We start from the raw sequence: 14,421 nt of genomic DNA on the forward strand, positions 1-14,421 counted from the left end.
GTATTTTGTTGTTAGTTGCCCCCTTTGCCCACCAAGTACTGGTGTAGAATTAATTACTTTTGAAAGTGAGGAAATACAGAAAATAAATGGATGTTTTTAAGAATAAAAGTAACGTCTTTTTCTTTACCCAAGTTCTAAGACTTAACAGTTGTTAAGTCTAGAAAAACATAAAAATGCCTGGCAAATACCAGACAGTATATCTGTATAAGGACCAAGGAATGAAACTGCTGGGTCATAGGGGAACTGCCCAACTCTAAAGCGGTGGCACTATTTTACAGTTATATCAGCAATGTATGAGGATTCTTTCTGATTTCTTCCTTGCCCTATTTTTATTGAATGTATTGGGGTTACAATGGTTAATAAAATTGTATAGTTTTCAAGTGTACAGATCTGTAATACATCATCTGTGTATTTTATTGTGTGTTAACCATCCAGATTCTAGTCTCCTTCCCCACCATTGACCTTTACCCTCTTCTACCTGCCGCCGCCCCCATCTCTTTTATTTTAACCATTTGTGTGGGTGCGAAGGTATCTCTTTGGTTTTGATTTTCTTTGCTTAATGACTGACTGATGGTGTCATTTCATGTGCTGATTGGTCATCTTCTTTGGAGAAAATATATTCAAAATCTTTGGCTGTTTTTTTTTTTTTTAATGTTGAGTTTTAAGTATTCTTTATATGTTCTAGATACAAGTTCCTTGTCAGATAATATGATTTCCAAGTATTTCTCCCCATTTATAGGTAGTCTTTTCACTTCCATGAATTGTGTGCTTTGAAGTACACAGGTTTTCAGCTTTGGTGAAGTGCATCTTACCTGTTTTTCTTTTGTCATCTTTGGTGTTATCTAAGAGATCATTGCCTAATCCAAGGTCATAAAGATTTATACCTGTTTTCTTATAAGAGTTTTGTGATTTTAGCTCATACATTTATGTCTGTCATCGGTTTTTAGTTAACTTTTGGATATGGTGTGATGAGAGGTAGGGCTCCAACTTGACTCACTTATAGATATCCAGTTGTCCCAGCACCATTTGTTGAAAGGCTGTTCTTTTCCATTGAATTGTCTTGGTACCCTCATTGAAAATCAGTTGACCGTAAATGTAAGAATTTATTTCTGGACTCTTAATTTTTTATTGATTTGTATGTTGTTCAGCCACTGACATAACTGTCTTGATTACTGTACATTTGTAGTAAGTTTTGAAATTGGTAAAGGTGAACATTCAAACTTTGTTCTTATTTTCAAGACTGTTTTGGCTCTGGGGTTTCTTGAATTTCTGTGAATTTTAGGGTTAGCTTGTTTATTTCTGCAAAAAGGGCAGCTGAGATTTGATTAGGATTTATATTGAATTGGTCAATCTATTTGAGGAGTTTTGCTACTTTAATTTTATGTCTTTTGATCCATGAACATGGGATGTCTTTCCATTTATTTGGTGTTTTTTCTTTGGTAGCCTTCATTGTACATGTCTTGCACTTCTTTTTTTCAAAAGAATTATATTTTGTTAAACATATTTCTAATAATTTTATTTTTAATGTTATTGCTAATGGAATTGTTTACTTAATTTCATTTTCAGGTTGTTTGTTGCTTGTGTATAGATTTTTGTACTGAACTTGTATCACGTATAACTTGTTTTTCTCATAACATGTTACAGAAGTATTTCTGTGCGGATGGCTGCATGTGCATCTACCTCATTGCCCTAACAAGTGTATATTGAGCCCCTGCTCTGTCATAGGCAGTTTTCTAGATGCTGGTGGAGACAGCAGTGCACAAACCCCACCCAGACTCCTGTTTTCATGGACTTATATTTAGTAGGGGAAGAGATACTGTAAACAAGCTGTATAAAATATATTGTATCTTCCATAGTGCTTTTAAGGAAAAAATAAGGAAGTGGGATATAAAGTGTTTGTGCATGGAGGGGATGGATATACATTATAGGGTGGCCAGAGACAACCTCACTGAAATGGTAACTTGAGTAAAGAACTGAAGAGGAGAGACCTAGCCTGTGGGTATGTGGGGGAAATGTTTCAGGCAAAGGGTAATGAATATAGAAACCCTGGGGTTGGGGAGTGTCTGGTGTGTCTGAGGAATAGTGAAGGTGGCCAGTGTGGCTTTAGGAAAGGAAGTGACTGGAAGTAGAGTCAGAATGTAGGGTCCAGACCATTTGGCCATAATAAGGTATTTGATTTTTTACCTTTTGAGTCATAGGGAGCCACTGAAGTTTCTTGAAAAGAGGAGCAAAGAGGTCTTAGGTTTTTAGCAAGATTACTTTGACTGCCAGGTTTGAGCGTAGACTGCAAGAGGGGAGTGTTAACTTTGTCTGAAGATCACGTGGGACAGGTCATATTTTGGTGGCCGTCTTTGAAAAATACAGTCTGCCACATAGGCCATTCCATGAGTTTGATAAATGCGTACACTTTTGCAGCACCAAATTCTATCAAGTTATAGAACCTTACACCCCTTCCTAATCAATTCCTGCCTCCACCCCCCAAATCAACCAGTGTGCTGATCTCTTTCTCCATAGATTAACTTGCTCTAGAATTTCATATAGGTTATATCGTACGTACTTGTATAAGGTTTCTTTTACTCAGTGTAATATTTTTGAGATTTATTCATGTTAATGCATGTGCCAGTAAGTAGTTTGTAACTTCTTTCTTCTACTAAGGGTCGGTTACCTGGGCTCTTTCCAGTGCCTGGCTGTTATGAAGAAAGCTGCAGTGAACAGTTGTGTCAGTCTTTATGTGGATATGTGTGATTTCTTTTCTCTTGGATAAATACCTAGGAATGTGATCATTGGGTGGTAGGATTGTTATTATACATTTGCAGATCGTTTCCCCAAATTTGTTGTTCTGTTTTATGCTCCTGCCAGCAGTGTTCCATTGCCCTACATCCTTGCCAGCATTTGGGGCTGGCACTCTTTATGATGTAGCCTGGTAGTAGATGTATAGTGGTTCGCCTTCATAGATTGAAGAGTACTTTCACTTGATAGATAATTGTAGGTTGACATGTTTGGGGTTTTTTTGAGCATTTGTTTCTGAGGAAAAGTCTGTGGTTATACTTATTTTTCTTTCCCTGTACTTAAAGTCTTTTTTCTCTGGCTTTTAAAAAAATATTTTTTTATCACTGGTTTTGTGATTATCCTGATAAGGATTTGTTGAGTTCTTTCTTATTTTTTAGTCTGTGAGTTTGCTTTTGTTAACTTTGAAACAGTGTCAACCATCATTTCTTCATTTCTTCCCATGTGCGCCCCTCTTCCAACTACGCTGTCTCCTCGGGGCTCCAGTTGCACGTATGTTATACCGTGTGATGTTGTCTTCAGGCCATTGACAGGTTATTTTTAGTCTTGTGTGTCTGTGGGTCATTGTGCTGTCTCTTCCATTTCACTGTTTTTTTCCCCCTACAGTGTCAGATACTTTCAGAAATTTTAGTTTGTGTTTCTAGAGTTCCATTTGATTTGTTTTAGTGTTTTCTACTTCTTTGTTCATGTAGTGTTCCTTCGAATCCTTGAGCGTATTGAGCATAGTTGTTTGAAAGTCCTTGTCCACTGAATCCATCAGGTCTTTCACTTCAGAGTTTATTGATGGGTTTTTCTGTGGTTATGGGTCCTATTTTCCTATTTGCATATTTAGTAATTTCTTACTGGAGGCTGTGCACTGTATAGTCTGTAGTCTAGTGATTGCATTTTGTTCTGTTAGAGTGTTAAACTTTGTTTTAGCTGCCCCCCAGGTAACTCTGGTCAGCTTGAGTGCCTAGAGAAGGCTTTAGTTTAAGGCTGGTAGCTACCACAAAGGCCCGGCCCCTCTTAGTACTCTCCGAGTGCCTCCAGGGTCACCCTGTTGTCTTCACCCTGGCTGGGAAGAACTTTGGGATCTCCCAGTCCTGTAAGAGCACTGTGTTGAGAAAACACAGGCCTGCCCTGGCTGGTGTCACTCCGTTGTGGGCTGTGTCTTGTGCACGGGTCCTGGCACACACCCTGGTTGCGACTGGATCCCCTGTAGGGGGTGTGCAAGAGGCAGCCAATCAGCGTTGAGCTCTCACATCCATGTTTTTTCCCTTCTCTTCCTCTCCCTCACTCTTTCTAAAAATCAATAAGAATATTAGAGGAAAGAAAAAGAAAACATAGTCCCCATTAGTATGAAAGTAAAAATGTGAGTAAGATGAGCTCTACCTCCCATCCGCCAGCTTACGACTAGATGCACTGACAAACTTGGGGTAGAAATTAATAAATTATTGTTAAGATATTAGGAACGTATAGTGAGACCAAAACAGACAGTGGTTGTTTACAGAAGAGCTGAGAGAGCCCTGCAGGATATGGCCTTTACAACCAGTAGAGTTTTAACAAGGCCTGACAGGTGAGGTGGAGGCTAGCAAAGGACAGGGTAGTATCTCTGAATGCCGTGTCCTGAGAAACACGTGCGCTGGAGCCAGAAATGCAGGTGGCCAGCGCACGATCGCCATAATCCAGCAACGGGACTGGGTCCCAGGTACCTGCTGGTGATGGCACGTGGTCGGCAGTAGGCTTGCACGGACGGGTAGGGTGTGAAGTTTGAAGTTTATCCTGTGGGCATTGGGAAAGCAATAAAAGAATTTTAGCATGAGAGTGACATGGACAAATTCAGGTTTTTAGGAAGATAATTCTAGCAACAGAAACAAGGGTAGAGACAGAAGGAAACCAGTTGAAGTAATGGGGGTCTGACAGTGTTGGTATGCAGCGGGGGGAAGCAAGAGGTGTTTCAAAGTTAAAATTTACAGGATTCAAGTATAAATTAGAAGTGTGTAGAGGGAATGAGCATGGCCTCTGGAAGCAGACAGCTTGTATGAATCTCAGTCTCGTATTTACTAGTAAGTGCCCTAAACAAGCTGCCCAACAGAAGATGCCCCTCTTTTGTAAGATGTTACCATTTTCAAGCACTAGAAAGAAAATGAATGTTGCATATGTTATGTTCTCTGAAGCTTGGTCTAGTCCGGGAGATAAGAGGCTGGAAGGACAGGTTTTGGCCAAATTGTGTCTTGTTTCATCTGAAGTGTTTGGGAGATTGGCTTTGTTTTGGAAGCAACTCAGAGCCAACAGAGGACGGATTGGAGCTAGTGTTGGCGTGCGGGGGGATCTCAGGGATTTCTGAGAGTGGCTGCACTAGGCGAGCGTGTGCCTACTGGGAAGGAGAGGGAGGAAGCCTTCTCTTCAGAACAGGACTCACAGTTTTCCCATTTGTGCAGCTGGACTGATAGTGCTGCTGTTACCTCACTACGTGGGTTTTTCTTAATATCTGCTAAATCCAGCTCGTGCCTCAGCTCGTTTATATTTCACTTCATGAAGACTCTTTTCTTTTTCCCACACTCAGTAGGAGCTCTGTGTGCAGATATCCGGTGCTGCTCATTGACAGCACTTAACTGTGCATTGCAATTGTATAATTTATTTATTTTTTAAAAGTATGTTTTTATTGAGTTCAGAGAAAGGAAGGGAGAGGAGAGAGAGATAGAAACATCATTGCTGAGGGTCATTGATTGGCTGCATCCTGCACGCCCCCTATTGGGGGTTGAGCCTGCAACCCGGGCCTGTGCCCTGACCAGGAATCGAACCCAGATCTCCTGGATCCTAGGTCGATGCTCAACCGCTGAGCCACACTGGCTGGGCTATTGTGGTTTTTATTATTCGTGCCCATTTTCCGCATCACATGGACAAGAGGTCATGTCTGGGTTCTTTATCATTGCGTCTTCACCCACTCAGCAGGTACACAGAAGCTAGTAGACATTTCTTACTGGGTTGTAACTGACATATAGCACTGTACTATTAGTTTTAGCTAGTAGGCATTTTTTGAGTGAATGGCTAAGAATTTGGAGGTTAACAAGTATCAACCTACCCAGTAGTTAGGCTCAGTAAAAAGAGGGGGATGGACCAGTTTTTTCTTGCGTGACTAGGACTGTAAGATTGGGCACGTTCAGGGTGGAGTGAGTTTTTTTGTGAATAACTGAGTTTGATTTTAGATCAAGGTAGATGTGCACCATTGATAACAGAGTAGAAGGCTTGTAACTCAAGAGGGAAAGACTTAAAAAGATGTCAGGATCTTCAGTGTGGAGGTGCTGTGGGAATGGGTGATGTTGCACAGAATTAATTTAGGTTAAGAGAAGGGGCTAGCGATAGAAATTTGGAGGGGGCCATGAATGAGGAGGAGCTGCCTGTTGATTGGAAACCTTACAGATAACACAGTCGATTAACATGTACTTTGTATGTTACATGTATTATATCCTTTATTCTTACAATAAAGTAAGCTAGAGGGAAGAATATTAAAATCACAAAGAAGAGAAAATACAATTACAGTATTTTTTGGAAAAAAGAACTATATGTAGGTGGACCTGTGTAGTTCAAACCTGTGTTGTTCAAGTGTCAGCTGTGCATGTGTGTTCATTTTCTACCGTCATCCTGTAGGGCACTGGGTGGGCTTCTCAGGGACTTGGTTTCTTCATATGTAATAAAAGGAAATGGATCTCAGTTTCTGTTCCACTGAGACACTCTGTCTACAGATGAGTTAGGAATTTACAGTGTTTATTTGGGTGCATGCTGTAAGCTTCAGAATTTGCTTTTTGAAAGAGTTAAGTTTTGATAGATACATTTGATTTAAGAAATGGGGGGTGCGTGGTAGAGGAGGTCAGAGGGGGAAAGGGGAGACATATGTAATACTTGGAACAAAGATAAATTAAAAAAAAATAATAATTGCTACCACATGTTGAGGCCCTATTATGTACCTGGCAGCACTGTTTCACATACTTTTAAAACATTTTTTCTAGTACAACAGCCTGGCACCTGAGGCACACAGGTCAGACCTGCCCAAGGCAGGCAGTGGAAAGATAGATGCCCACATGTGTGCCTAACATAGATGCTCAGCACACAGAGTTCAGTTAAAAGCTAAACTGCTGTGGGTCCATGAGGGAATTAGAGGCACGTGGTCAGGCAGTTGTGATGTATTTTCAGCCCTTGCGGAGGGAGGTGAGAGTGCAGAGAGGGCCTGCGCGGAGCTCTAGTGACAGCGGGAGGCATGGGTCTGCCAGCTGAGCCCTCCGCCACGCCTGCCTACCCAGCCTCATGCCCCTGCGTACCACAGCAGGGGCTCTTGTCTCTTGACGTGTGTGTTTGGATGCTCATGAATATTATAAAAAATGAATTTGCAGTTGTCTTATATAAAAGAAATTGAGTGAGATGTTTTATATTTTAGGTTAAACCCCTGTAAGATCCTGATTTTAGAAACCACCAGCTCCTCAGAAGTTCGGCGAAATATGGTATGTTTCTGTTTTATTTTCTTGGAATTCCAGATTGCATGTGTATCTGAGTGGCACGGTTAGAGTAATGACGAATGCGTGCAGCAGATGTGGGTGCCTGCCAGGTTCGGAGCATCGCGCCAGGTGCTGAATCACTGTGCTCCCAGGTAGACGGTGTGAGGGGCCCGCGGGGGGTGCTGAGTTTAGAGGAGGTCAGTGTGCTGGGAGGAGTGAGACAGTGTGCCTGAGAAGACGGGGCGGCAGGTTTGCTCTTACGCTGGGTTAAAAATAGCTCCCATTTGTTGAGACCTTACTGTGTGCGGGGCACTGTTCGAACCTCCATGTGTTGGTTTGCTCATCCTCGTGACAGCCTCAGAAATAGATCCCACTGTTCGTTTAGCGCTACCTATGAGGCAGCAGCTCAGGGAGAGTCAGCCGCTTCCCGAGATTTCCCAGCCAGCAGGTGAGCGCACGGGCTCGAGTGCCGGCCGGCTCTGGAGCCTTGTGCTCTGCCGAGCGCTGGACCTCGTGCGGAAGGGGCCAGAAGGGGACTCGACTCAGTAATTTTCAAACTCCATGCGGCTCTGTAGTGAATTCATGCACCTCAATTAATTACTTAAAAGGTATTTTGAGTGTCCCATGCTTATACTTACAGGTGGGGGAGAGAGACTTGCCTGGTCCTTGTAAGTCCAAGTACACTGTCCATCTTGTGGGAACCCGAGAGGGGACCTGGTTCCTTTCAGGGCACCATTGCCTCTTCCCCATAGGACCTCAGGAATGTTCTTAGGTTCTTACAAGGAGACAGGAGCTGTGATTGGAAAACCTGAGAAACTGAATGATTTCCAGGTATTCTATGTCCCATTTATTACAGCCCCCGAAAGTTACGTGTGTACTTATGCCAACCCTCACCTGTATCTGAATTTGAAGCCCAGGCTTATAGGCTGTAGAGGTGTGGGGTCACGCAATCTTGGGGTTCTCAGCTACCTCGCCTTTTCACGTAACCCACCTTCTGTGGCTGTCACTCGAAGGTGTGAGTTTCCAAAGGTCCTTTTTTCCTCTCTCCCAGTTTTCTCATCTTTCCTGAGTTGGCTTCTCAGATGGGTCTGGATGCACAATTTGGCAGGGAAATCATCAAGGGAAAGACTGGTTCCATGAAATGAGCTCTTGATACTGGACGTCTCAGGCATATGCCTGCAGAACTACAGCATGATTGAGATGCCCGATGAGTTTGACCGTGACAGGAAAGTTAGCTGAGGCCAAGTAAGGGGATCCAGCGGCCCTAGGTTAGGGAGGAGGAAATGTTTTCATAATCTGCCTGTCTCATGAAATTGAATAGTGGTGGGTATATGGTTGAGAAAGAGCTGAACCCATTTTCATGTTAAATTGCTTAAATAATAGAGTAAGTGGGGCTAGGCTTAGGTGAACATGTGTGTATATGTACATACATAGCTCTTCTATTAAGCGTTTGGCTACCTGGAAAATACTGTGACTGTTAGTCCCATTTAAATATTACCATAATTGTGGGTCCCAATCCATGTTCTAAATCTTTACTTATTTACATTTATTTATAAATGATGCATTTAACATGTAGGAAAATGAAACAAATCAGAAGATTCTAACCCTGGATGGAAAGTCGGTAGAACTGGGTTTTAGTAGCTCCACCACTAATTCTAAAATCTTGGGCAAGTCAGTTAATCACTCTGAGGCTGCTTATTTAGTTATTTTTTAAATTGTTACTCTCGTGTTTGCCCTGATTAGGTAAGAGCCTAAGTAAGTTGTCATGAGAGTCAATCAAGATGTTGCTGACCATCCTTTGTAAACTGGGACCCTCCATAAAAGTACAAGAGATGATTACCAGTTTCTGAAGAGATGGGTTAAGAAAAGTTCTGGGAAGTAGTCCTTAAAGAATTTCTGTGATTACTCTTCCGATGAATGTTGCGTTAACACCTCATTGGAAGCTTTGAAGATTATGTTTTGAACAGTGAATCGGGTGTATATATAAAGTGTTCTAACTAAAGATTTGTTTAATTTATTAGAATTATTAAATCTACGCTCAGATCAAGTTAGCAGCTAGACTGGTGTGACAACCTGTTTTTAATCAGTGACTCAAAGCTGTGATCACCCTGATGTCAACGAATGGCCACAGCTTGTAAAAGGTAATTTTTGAATGTTATTTTACAGCCTTTAAAAGGCTGTCATTGTAAAGTAAAGTACGGTCTGTAAAAAGTGAAGAAAATGTATGGTTGGCAAGAGTTGATTTGCTTCTCCATTTACTCTCCTCTCTAAAATATTCCGCGCCTTTCCCTCCCCCAGACCTGTCTGTGTGAATAAAAGGAAGGTAGCCCTCAAAAGTTCCAATAAGCGTTTTATTTTGAACATTCTCGAAACTATGAAAAAGTTCTCAATGAGCATTTTCAGGTGTGCCTCCTGTGTGGCGCGAGTCGTACCTGGACGTTGGCGGGAGCGCTTCTCTCTCCGGAGAGCTTGAGGCAGCGCGGCCCAGGGAGCCTCCGCGGCCGCCTCCAGCTCGGGCTGTGGCGGTGTTCGGGGCGGCGGGCGGCAGGGGCCTCGTTTTCTGCCCGCCAGATCAGCACCTAAAACAGACTCTTCCGAGCTTGTGTTTCCTTCTCTAATGTTCCTTGCTTATTGTTTCAGTTTTTAAATTTCGTTTCTGATTTGTTACTCTGACCAACCGTACGTGAACCTGAGTCCGTAGTTTTTGTTTCTCCTGCGATGACCTCTCCTGAATGTGGTAAAACTGCGAGCACGGGTTGGACCCTTACTTCCAAAACCCTGGCAGTAAAGCTGCTTCGTGGTTTTGAGAGTTTGGAATCCTAACTTTGGGATATTTTTGGTAAAGTATTTAGAATACCGTGGAAATATGCTATAAGCAGAATCTAGACATTTATTCCGATACATACTAAGAACAACTGTGTCAACCATGTGTAAGACCCGGAATAGCTCTGTTTTAGGGTAATAGTCTCTCAGTCTTTCTTTTTCTGTTAGCCTGAATTGGTTTAAATTACTTGGTTTGATTATAATGGTTCTTAGTAGCTTGCTTTAATTTGTTAATATTAAATGATAACCTAGTATGTTTACAATAGCCGGGAGGCTTTTCGATGCAAATATTTAATAGTCTCTTGTTTCGGGATCAGCAATTGGAAAGTCGAATGTCGTTGCCATTTGATGATGTCTTTCACCTCTGTCCCATTTCAGAATCCCAGCCCGGCGGCAGTTTCACTGTGCTTCCCAGACTCGGACTTGCCGTCTCGCTCCTGTCTGTCCCTCTCTGCAGGAGTATTTTAATTTTCCTGTCACTGTGCCCTCATCCTCCCCCCCTCCCCCGTTCATTTGGAAAGTTCTGCCGCCTACCTGTTTGAAAGCTTCTAACCTGCCTCTCTTCCCTTAGTGCCAGCAGGTTTATTTTTTGTTTTGCAAGCCTGCTCTGCCTCCTTACAGTATGACACCTGATGCTGGAGGGTCGCACTTTCAAAAATGAGTCAGCTGGCACATGGGGTTATCATCAGTTTTTAGCTCTTCTGTCTGAGAGACACCAGTTTGGAAGCAATCTTGGGGTTCTTGCCCACAAGGCTGGTGGAGACCAGGTGTGTCACCAAGGTGATTTGCTTGCTCCCTGGGGGAGAGGGTGGAGTGAAATTTTTGCATTTGTCACTGCCAAGTCACTGCCACCTTCAGCACGCCCTGATCTTTAGTTCTGATAGAATCTTGTATGAAAGCAAAAATGTAAATATACTGCAGGGAAGATCTACCATAGATGCTGGAGCCCCTTGTTTCCCCATTTCCCCCCAGACTGACCTATAGTGAGGGGTAATTTTAAAAGTCTGATAAATTAGTTTTTTAAAGATAAGAAATGTATAAAACACTTTTTTGCTGGGCTCTGATTTTGAGATGCTTTTGTTGAAGTTCAAAATTCGAAGCCTCAAGTCAGTGATAAATTCACAAATCAAGTTTTTGTAATGTCATTGTGAAAATTGAGCTTTTGACCTCTAAAGTATATTTTACTTACTTTGAGAATTTCAAAGTGTTATTAATCAGTATTCTGTTGATCCACCTTACTACACAGTGACTGATGCTGCTTGTAAAGGGAATTTCTTTAACAGCGTGGTAGGGATGGGCAAAATCGGGTCATGCCCCAGAATGAAAGTAAAAGGCCCTTAGTGTCTCAGAATTTTGAGTATTTCTACATGCATTAGCAGCAGTATATTAAAAACTAATAGAGAATATCTGGCAGCTGTTTGTAGCTGCTGTTAAGTCACAGGTGGTTACCTACAGCAGAGCATTAGTGCTCCAATGGCACCCACCCTGCCAGTGTATTTCCAGGGAACGCCAATTTCATTGTTGAACCCAGATGGTCATGATCAGAATGGTAAATCTGACCTGTCTCAAAATTCACTAAGGCTATTGGGTTTAAATATGACTTAACTAGAGCAGAGGTAGGCAGACTTTTTCTTAAAAGGGCCAAATAATAACCATTTTAGGTGTGCAGGCCCTTATGTGTCTGCGTTTCCCAGCTCTGCCCCTGTAGTGCAGAAGCAGCCCGGGCAGCATGTAAATGAGTGGGCGTGGCTGGGCTCCAACACAGCTGGACAAGTGCAGCTGCCCCAGGCCCAGTTTGTCATCCCAGGCAAACCCCTGGGATGACCCCTGACCTAAAGTTTGGGACTATGAATACCAGTGAATATCTAGAATACTGCATATAGCCAATACTTGGTTGTAGGAAGTTTCATAGTTGTATGTTTTTATTATAAATATTTGACTTTGTGAATAAATATGACTTACGCTGTTTTGTATGTTGGTATCTAAATGTAGTGTGTACAGTTTCTGTCCTTAACAAGAAGTGCTCTGAGTTATTATTAGTCAGCCCTACAGTAAATGTGTTGCATGGCAGTCGAACCTGACCACTTTTTTCTCATGTTGAAATCTTGAATTACGTTTAAAACTGTTAATGATTAAATCTTGTTTCCAAGTTTGTCTTCCCCAATGACATCTGCCCCTTTGTGGAATGTGGCATGTTTGCTGAGCTTTCCCCACTTGCGTTTTGCAGATCACCAGGAGAACCGCAGTCGGACGACATTGAAGCTAGCCGAATGTAAGTGGCTGGTGCGCTGTCTTCTCAGTTTCTCTAGACTGCTTTAAGTGGTACCACATATTTGAAAATAACTCAGCCAAACGAGAGTAATGCTTTAAAAGATAAGTCGAGAGGTAGCTGCCAGGAATTGAGAGAGGTGGGGAAAGAGTTCAGTTTAACAGTCATTTATTAGGTGCCCTCTGTGTGTAAGGCATCAGGTGCTGTGCAAACAAAGATGCATAGGAATTCATTCCTAACCTGCAGAAATTTACAGTCTACTTGGGAAAGACGTAGAAGCAGATCATTTCAGTCCTTGTGGTAGAAGGATGCTGGGGATGAAACGGAGCATAGAGGACCAGGGCACTCAGGTGTGCAGGAACCCAGTCCAGAGGGCAGGGAAACGGGTGGCCAGGGAAGGCCAAGTTAATTTTTTTTTTTTTTTTTTTTAAATATGTTTTTATTGATTTCAGGGGGAGGGAGAGAGAGAGAAACATCAGTGATGAGAGTCTTCGATTGATTGGCTGCCTCCTGCACGCCCCCTACTGGGGGCATCCAACTAGCCACACTGGCCAGGGTGGGATCATATAACTTTTTAAGAAATGGGTTTTTTAAAACAGTGTTTTGTGGAACATGAGGTTTGGTTAGGGGATTTGAGAAGACTGAAAACTTGGAAAGCTACTGAGCAGAATGGGTCAAGAAGGGGACCAAATAATTTTGAGTGTCTTCACACTGTTGAGTGGCTGGCTGAGGTTAGAGACCTTGTCATACCAGAAGCAGCAAGGTGTTTCAGGGTTAGGGATCAGTAGAGCAGATGGGACAGAATCCCTGGTGGCACATGTGTAGGATGGTAATGTTGGAGTGGTTTAAATTTATGTCATTGGCAGTGGCCACCAGTAGAAAGGTTGTTCCAGACGAACATGTTGGGTTGATTACAAAAAGCTTGAGAGGTCAGAGATGGTGTAAGTGAAACTCTTAAAAGGATAGGTGAGGAGGAGGTAGAGAGGTTGTGTGTTTATTGTGCCTGAGATAGCGATGGTCTGAAATAGAGAGGAGGTGAAGGCCGTGTAAGTTAAGGAAGTCAAGTATTTTGGGGTTAGTGTTGAACTAGATCAGGCACACGAACATTAGGGCCACCATGCTGATGGTGCAGTTGGGGGCAAAGTAGAGCCTTTAGTTGTGTGTACAATGTACCAGAACATGAAAGAAAGGAAGAAGGTATTCAGATCGATGACATGAGTTTCAAAGTACAAGTTTTGTTTGTGTTGTGTGGTGTTTGGGGAGATGAGCAATGTTTGTTTTTATACAAGGAGTTAGAAGAAGAATGATGGACTTAAAGGTTTTACTTGTATAGGAAACCTTCCCATAAAGGGTGCGTGCTGAGCAAAGGCTTTGGGGGTGAGCCAGGCTTTAGTGAAAGCTAAGAGGTCAGCAACCGCTGTGTAGAGCAGTTGGAAATGGGGGACAACCTGCATCAGAAATGGGTTCCAAGGGATCTTGGTGCATCAGGTTAGGGGGATGGACCAGGAAGAAAGAATGGGAAAGCATAGGTGAGACTTCATTGCAGAAGCTAAGGCTGGAAGAATGGGAGGCACGGTAGGATGTTTGTCACAAGTTTGCAGATGAAGCTTTTGTTCTAAGTTTTGGTAGTTTTAGCCAGCTGTCATATTGTTCAATGTGGCCGGGTTAAGGTAGAGTAACGGGAAATTAGATCTATCACGGTGTCTCAACAAAGGTGTCTAAGGTTCTAACCATAATTGCTATGGGAGTATAGCTCTAAGTCTTCATGTCGGCCCCCATTCCTCCAATTCCTGTACCTGCAGAAACCATACCCAGGCAGCAGTTTAGTGAGTTGAATAGGTCCAGGTTTGTTTTACCATAATCTCGTGAGTCCTGATTTACAAAACAGGGAATGAAGGATTCTTGGTTTTACCTAAAAGTGAGCTGGGATGTCCAATTAGTGGCACCGTCTTACAGTGAGTGAAGCATGATTTTTTGGGCACTTAGAGACACATTTGTACTTGGCACCCTTTAGGGAACACGGAGCACATCTTAAATAGTAATTTATAGGAAATTAAAGAAGATACCTGT

The 14,421-nt window shown here is 42.6% G+C and overlaps 1 protein-coding gene across 5 annotated transcripts in view; it reads left to right on the top strand.

Annotated features, from left to right (window-relative positions):
- UBE3A (ubiquitin protein ligase E3A) overlaps positions 1-14,421 on the top strand; it is a 55,760-nt gene that overhangs the window by 8,381 nt on the left and 32,958 nt on the right. For 3 of the 5 annotated variants that reach the window (XM_081124783.1, XM_081124781.1, XM_081124782.1), the window contains exons 2-5: positions 7,202-7,265; positions 9,281-9,400; positions 10,704-10,862; positions 12,310-12,354. In XM_081124783.1, coding sequence (XP_080980909.1) covers positions 12,353-12,354 — 2 coding nt within the window. In that variant the 5' untranslated portion in view covers positions 7,202-7,265; positions 9,281-9,400; positions 10,704-10,862; positions 12,310-12,352. Of the gene's footprint in view, positions 1-7,201; positions 7,266-9,280; positions 9,401-10,703; positions 10,863-12,309; positions 12,355-14,421 lie in introns of those variants that run through there. The other 2 variants (XM_081124784.1, XM_081124785.1) reach the window with 2 other exon arrangements.

The sequence above is a fragment of the Miniopterus schreibersii genome (assembly GCF_964146895.1).
Source record: "Miniopterus schreibersii genome assembly, chromosome: 22".
NCBI lineage: Eukaryota > Metazoa > Chordata > Mammalia > Chiroptera > Miniopteridae > Miniopterus > Miniopterus schreibersii.